Raw genomic sequence first — 7,187 nt, forward strand, 5'->3', positions numbered from 1 at the left:
TGTACACGCTATCCATAACAAGTCTGCAAAAGGAGAGGCTAAAATAAGCCTTTGGCTTCCACCTACTCCTTTTTCGGACATAGACTTGTTTACATTTTTATTGTGTGAAATGCATTTGATATGTTTTTGTTGTTGTTGTTGTTGTGCTGTTTTTGTTCTTGTTGTGTTTTCTTTGCTGTGCTTTCACACAATTTGAAACAGCTTGTTTATGGTCCATTAAGAATGTCCGAAATAAACCAAATCATTCATTCATTCAAAATAATGGCCACAAACTGCATTACAGAAACAATATAAAGTATGTGATGACTTGCCTTTTTGTGGATACTTTTTGGATCAACGTTAATGACGATGAAGTCCCTCAGGCGAGCAGATATGTGTGTTTGGGCTCCTTGTATGAGGAGGGACCCATCAAGGCCTGGAAAAAAGAGTATTAATCCCATTAATCAATGAGAAAGTACTCAATCAACATTAAACTAGAACAGACGTCAACATTCAGTCACCAACTTGTGACAACCAATAAAAATACCAAATATCTTAGAGAACAGCACGATAGATAAGACCGAGGTGGTATCATACTGTATGTTTGGGTGCTTTATATCGACTGTTACCTTGAATCTTGATGTCGGCCATGTTACTACTCTGGTCGCACACCAGCACATTGAAGGCCCCCAACTGCATCAAGATCTTCAGATCGATGACATCACTGTCCGAGGGCGACCCCAGCGCCGCTGTCATGGAAAACGGACGGCGTTCACACAATTGTTTTGGTTTTTATTTAACCTTCATCTATTCGTTAATTTAATCCATTCCAGCTGACTATTCATTCCATATTTGAGCATTCTGTATTCATATTTTCCAAGAAAACACACTTCATGTGTCTCATATACTGCATTCTACATCCTTAGAAACCTGTGCATCAGTGAGGTAATTAACCTAGATACTGTGAATGTTTGACAGATGACCGCATTCGAACAATGTGCTGAAATAATGACATTTCTGTTACATCACGAATGGTCTAATATGCATAGATATCTACGATGGAAATGCATGGCTGATTCCTAGTAGAGGCACCCTCATAAGTGGGGGATACAATATCTTCTCAACAACAACGTTTCAATCAGAGATGGTGTTGACCCACTGCCCTTTCCAGAAGCGGCTTTAACCAGCTACCCCCGCTGCCCTGCTGACACAGTTTCTCATTATGTGGGATAAGTAAAGGTCTCCTCAGCGAGCGTGGCGGGTGTGTGCGTAGGTAGGTGTGTGTGTGTGTGCGTGGCGGTTGTGTGCGTAGGTAGGTGTGTGTGTGCGTGCGTGGCGGGTGTGTGCATAGGTAGGTGTGTGTGTGCGTGGCGGGTGTGTGCGTACAGTAGGTGCGTAGCATAGATAGAGGCTGTTGAGTGAATGCGCTGAGGACGAGATCGCCGGTTTATGAGATGGGTTGTTTTGTAAGGCGCTTGTCTGGATGCAGTATATTGTATTTACTTGACCAGGCTTGGGTCACTCCAGACCCTGTTCCTGCTCCCGTTGGGGATGATGTAGGCTGCTTGGAAAGAGTGTTGAGTTCAAGTAGGGTGTATGTAACATATACAGTATACTGTATTTATTTGACTTAATTTAACAGCTCTCTCTCTCTGACTGAGTGTGTGTGTGTGTGTGCTGCCTCACATTAATACGGTGTGTACAAACACACCACTAGATTTACTTGACCTGATAAACTAGCTCTGCTCTTCTCACCTATAGTATGGAGTCTCTATCAGGTCAGGGCACACTGTGTGTGTACGCGCTTGTGTGTATAGGTGTGTGTGCGTTTGTGTGTGTGTGCATTTGTGTGTGTGTGTGTGCGCGCGTGTACGTGTCTGTGTGTGTGTGCGCGTGTACGTGTCTGTGTGTGTGTGCGCGTGTACGTGTCTGTGTGTGTGTGTGTGTGTGTGTGTGTGTGTGTGTGTGTGTGTGTATTTACTGGACTTGGCTGAGCCAGGCCTGCTCTCCTCGGCCCTGTGTCTGGGGTCTCTCTCAGGAGAGAGCACGCTGCTGTGAGACACAGCCACAGACAGGAAGTTGATGGCGGAGAGCAGAGCTTCCGTGTGAAGCAACAGGTCCAGAGATGAGAATGTCACCTTCATAGACAGAGATATGGGGGAGCCAATCAGAGAGAGAGATGGAAGAGAGACAGATGAGTGTAGATGGAAGAGAGACAGGTGAGTGTGCAAGAGAGAGGTACAGAGAGAGACTATGTGTAGGTCTATGTGTAGGTCACACTTTACAATAAGGGTCCCAAAAAACATTAGTTAACTGTTAAATAAATAAATAAATTAGTTATTTATTAGTTTAAAATTCAGAGATAGTGCACATTAAGGAACATTTCTGTAAATATGCTGGTTTAGCCAAATTGGCTAATTTCCAACCGTAGTCTCTGAGGCAGATGGCATGAGCACTACAATGATTCAAATACATTATATACATAATAACAAAAGAATACATAATTACATAAACAGCAAAATGGGTATTTAGGGTTAGCTTAGGTTACTAATGTTAATTAATACCTTAGTTAAGGTTAGGGTTAGGGTTAGGTGAGTTAACCTTAGTTAACATAAATAACATTAGTAAATGGTTAATAGAGACATCACGTAACTGTTACTTAATGCTTAATAATGCATTAACGAATGCTTATTAATGTACCCTTATTGTAAAGTGTTACCAAATCATTTGTATATTGCAGGGCGGTTGGCAACAAATGTCAACAGTCTCACTTACATTCATCATCTGCTCGGTGTTCTTGTAAGCCACTGAAAAATTTGGCCCGTTTCTGTCTGCCTATGGAGAAAAAGAAGCATAGTGATTGGGCTAATGTTTGAGGTAAAACTGCTTAGCAAGACTCCTTATGACATTTATTTTTCTTGGAAAAGATTTTAATCCATCATATAATACATCGAATCAAACTTATCAAGCATTGCATTCACCAGGCATTGTGCAAGTCATGATCACCAGACTGATGTTTGCTTGTGCACTGACTGTATCTGCATGGTCTGGCTTTTACAGTACCATATCTACAGTAAATGGCACTGGACTGAACAGCGCCAGGCATCGCTGGGTCGTCCTGACACCACATTGCACAGGTGCTCGGCACAAAAAGCATGTCCACAAAAACTATTCACAGAAGTATTTTCCAGTACAATGAAAATGTCTCTTTTGAACATCTCTCAATATTTGAAACTCGATGGATCGGATGGGATTGATGAGCGAAAATGACTATTTTAGGATATGTTTGTTGCGAGGGATCCATAAAGTACCTTGTTCATGACTTCAAAATATCACTGTCTCTGTTATAATCTTTGTCAATGTGAATCAAATTAAAAACCTGGTAATGAGATACAGAGCCGTGAATTAGGTTTTACCTTGAAGTACTGCACTTTGAGGAGATCAGCCCCAGATTCCACAGAAGAACCGATCAGGCACAGTGGCTCTCCGTTGGAATCTACAAAACAAAGAACACAGAATCAGTCAGACTCAACTATTCATATCGTTCCCAACATTAATTAACCAATTAACCTGTCAAACCTTCAGATAGAAATACTTCAGAACCATTAGAGCTGTGTGACACCGTATTATGCTTAACAACTGACCTGCAAATTCCAGGCACTTCATTGTGATCTTCTTGATGTATGTGGTGGCGACCATGTCGTACTTCCTGACTTGGGTGTCTATCCCCAGGTGAGCCACGTGAAGGACGAGGAACGGACTCTCCTGCTCCTTCAGGAGCTTCTTCAGCTTCAGGACTACCTGAAAAGAGAAGAAAGTAAGGCACATTGTGCTGGAGAAAAAATAAGGATAATATGAAGTATAATTTAACTGTTTGAAGTGTTAGATATGACGTTATAAGCAGAAGCTGAACAGTCGCTGAAAATATTATGACATACTAGAGCATATTGGCCAATATGGCCTACTGTACAGATCCTGTACCTCCTTGATCTCAAAGTTGAGGAGAACATTGACTGTGTTTTCACTGACGCCCCCATTGGCCACAGCGGGCTGATCCCCGGCCACCACAGGTACAGATTCCAGCTCTATCTGCTGGTCGGCCACCTCTCCTTTCTCTGTGAAGAGGAAGTGAAGACATTGCTGTCTAGGTTCATGTATGTGAGTAGTAGGGTCCTCTTCACCGTCTACGTATGTGGAGGTCAGTATTACCTTGGGCCACCTGTCTCTTCACATCCATGCTGTGCTCTTTGCTGCCCTCCCCAATGTTCTCCACCATGATCTTCATCAGAACTCCAAAGTCTTCTTGGCCAAGAGCCACCTGACATGTGGAGGAAGAAAGAGTGGCATCCATATTGAGAAGTCACTCCAAATACTGGTGTTTACCACTAGAGTGGGGCAGTGCACCTACGTTCATAGACTTTAGGACTCCCTGGACCTGGACACCTGGGATCTTCGTGAACCAGGAAGCTGCCAGGTTGCGGGTGATGAAGAGCTCTAAGTTGATTGGTTGAAGAATCTCGATGTCTGGCTGTGGGGTGCCTCGTTTCAAAGTGGTCCTACAGAGAAAATTACAGTGTGATTATTCAATGGCCCCCACATATACAGGTATGCAAGTTTACACACACACACACACACACCTGGACAGTTTGAGCTGGGTGAGCTTCACATCCATCTTCTCCACCACCACAGGGAGAGGGAACCCTTCAGCGGACATTAGTCTGAAACTGTTCCCCACCGTGATCAGACCCAGATCCACCACAAAGGCATTGTGGGAGAGGGAGGACTGTGGGATGATGATGAGCGGGGCCTTCAGCTTGATGTCCATGGAGAGACGGAAGCTCTTCTGGGCCAGGTCCCTCACGCTGGACGCCGCCTTCTCTGCTGCCTGAGCCGTGGCCGCACTCAGGGCCTCCTTGGCTGTCTGGAAGTTGTCCACAAACGTCTGGGGAACATAACAGCTCAGAATGAATAAAGTCATCTGATCAAGTCTGATCATGAATCCACAAGTACTGTATGTCAGCCATGGGGGAGATCCAGTAAGGACAGTTAAGAGGAGTTTGTGATGTGTGAGAATTCCACAACCCCTAGCTGATTTTGTGATTGGCATTCATGCCAAAAAATCTATTCAAAACATGTATGTAATGTGAACTTATAATTGTATTAAACACAAATTAAATTGTTGGACGTGAATTCCCACACGTGTATGACAAGGAGAAAAGTAGGGGAAGGAGAAAGCAGAGTAGGCAGGTTTAAAGATGAAAGTTGAGTGAGAGTTGAGCAGGACTTATGGAGAGTGAGGTTTGGTTACTGTTACATGTTGTGTATGAAAAGCATTCCTTTTTCGTGCTCAGACAAACCATTCCAGAGTACAGAGAGTTATCCAAAGTGCTGATTTTAGAAGGGCAAGAGACATAGAGAGATAATAACATGCGATCATGACCAATAGTGTCATATTCAATTTGATGACGAGAAAGATTTGCCTACTGTATGAACAACTCAGACAGCATATCCAATGTCCGAAACCACACAAATGCATTTTTGTCAAACAAATGTGCATATTTCTAGTCAGTCCGAGAACAAGTCAGTGTGTTTGTGTGCATACAGTCCATGTACGTGTCTCCATATTAAACCTGTCAGAGTAGTGAGCCATTTCTCTCCTCAGAGCAATATTCATAGTGCAGCTACTGCATGAAACGTTTTAGTAGAATGAGGAAATGTGCTGCTACATGAACCTCTCCTGCTAATCCTTTTAACGACGAGTGCTTTTCATCTCTTACCGATCGCTCACACAACCAGAATACTTTTACAAACACAGAGCGGAGTGGGGCGAGACGCCATTGAAAAGTGTTAGGGGCTTTTCAATATGTGATAGTAACACACAATTAAAGGTAGACTCAGCAGCATGGAATCGTCTGACAAGCTAGGGCTTCATCCTATTTACTATAATAAAAACAGTATTCAAAATCTGATTGCAGCCAGTGCTTGTAATGACATCGATGTGCTGGATCGACCTTTAAAGGGTATTTCGGTAGTCTAGAGGCCGAGGCACTCACATGGGGGTTATACAGTATGTGCCGGACAGTGAAGGGTGAACATTAAGGACTGGTTTCTTGGACACAGATTGAGCCCTAAATCTAGTTCCAAAAAACTGGCCCTACAGAGCTTCCTTAACCTACGTAAGACTTAAGTGTGGATTAAAGGTGTGGTAGCATCTTTGAGTGAGGCTGCAAAGCAAGGTTTTAATGCAGTTTAGTGCTGCATGCCAGAGCCTGTACCTCATCAGCAGGAGGATACTGATAGCTAAAAGAGGCCTGGAAAGAACAACACAGATTAAGAAAGCAAGAGAGAAAGATTGCAACTACAGAAAAAACAGCAAAACCAGAAAAGGTAGAGGTAGAAAGTGCATGGAGACTTCCTTGGTGAACTTCTGTCAACATACAGGTACAGTATTACTGTATAAGATCTCCACGTGTTTTACATTTTATACAATGCAAATCATGATTATTCTCCTTTGGACACATTTAACAATGAAAAGACAATAGAACAACACTTCCTTTGAACCATTTTCTAAAACCTAACAATGTATGGTAAACATGAAAAAGAACTGCTTAAAAAATTTATGACAAAGAGAAATGTTGTTTTGCTAAACCCTATTAGAATCAATAGGCTACAGCTAAATGGCCGTCTCACCAGCAGTGGGAAGAGAGGAAAGACCGGCACACTGATATCTCCTGGTTCACTTTATTGAAAATAGGCATAGGTCTGTACTTTTATCCAGGTATTTTCCAAAAAGTGAACCGGGAGATATCAGTGTGCGGATCTTTCCTCTCTTCTCACGTATGTACTCTAAGATCCAGCACTACTAAGGTTGGATGTGCGCACAGCTCTTTTGCCTTTAGTCTCACCAGCAGTGACATGAGGAACTTGTGCAGGTAGATGATCTGGATGCAGCCCAGTCTCAAGGTGACCTTCCCGTCCACCTTGGAGGTGTTGGAGTAGCCCTCCCCTTCGGTGGCGCCGGGGTAGAGAGACATCTTAAAGCTGAACACCTCCTCCCCCATAATGGACACGGCCTACAGGAAGCCACAGGGCATTCAGAATGGTTCATAACACCTCGTAACACCTGCGGTATTCCCTTCAGCACATGGTGACATTCATAGGTCAATGGAGTCCTGCATTTACACTTGCAGAACTCATAAGCATTTACA

The 7,187-nt window shown here is 43.3% G+C and overlaps 1 protein-coding gene across 2 annotated transcripts in view; it reads right to left on the reverse strand.

Moving 5' to 3' along the window:
• vps13c (vacuolar protein sorting 13 homolog C) overlaps positions 1-7,187 on the reverse strand; it is a 77,352-nt gene that overhangs the window by 30,269 nt on the left and 39,896 nt on the right. For both annotated transcript variants that reach the window (XM_084436541.1, XM_084436540.1), the window contains 11 exons: positions 6,885-7,052; positions 4,617-4,921; positions 4,388-4,535; positions 4,189-4,297; positions 3,961-4,094; positions 3,624-3,780; positions 3,396-3,475; positions 2,755-2,814; positions 1,961-2,117; positions 609-728; positions 312-415 (listed from right to left, as the gene is read on the reverse strand). In XM_084436541.1, coding sequence (XP_084292667.1) covers positions 312-415; positions 609-728; positions 1,961-2,117; positions 2,755-2,814; positions 3,396-3,475; positions 3,624-3,780; positions 3,961-4,094; positions 4,189-4,297; positions 4,388-4,535; positions 4,617-4,921; positions 6,885-7,052 — 1,542 coding nt within the window. The remainder of the gene's footprint in view (positions 1-311; positions 416-608; positions 729-1,960; positions 2,118-2,754; positions 2,815-3,395; positions 3,476-3,623; positions 3,781-3,960; positions 4,095-4,188; positions 4,298-4,387; positions 4,536-4,616; positions 4,922-6,884; positions 7,053-7,187) is intronic.

This window comes from Borostomias antarcticus (genome assembly GCF_949987555.1).
Source record: "Borostomias antarcticus genome assembly, chromosome: 4".
In the NCBI taxonomy this organism is placed as follows: Eukaryota; Metazoa; Chordata; class Actinopteri; order Stomiiformes; family Stomiidae; genus Borostomias; species Borostomias antarcticus.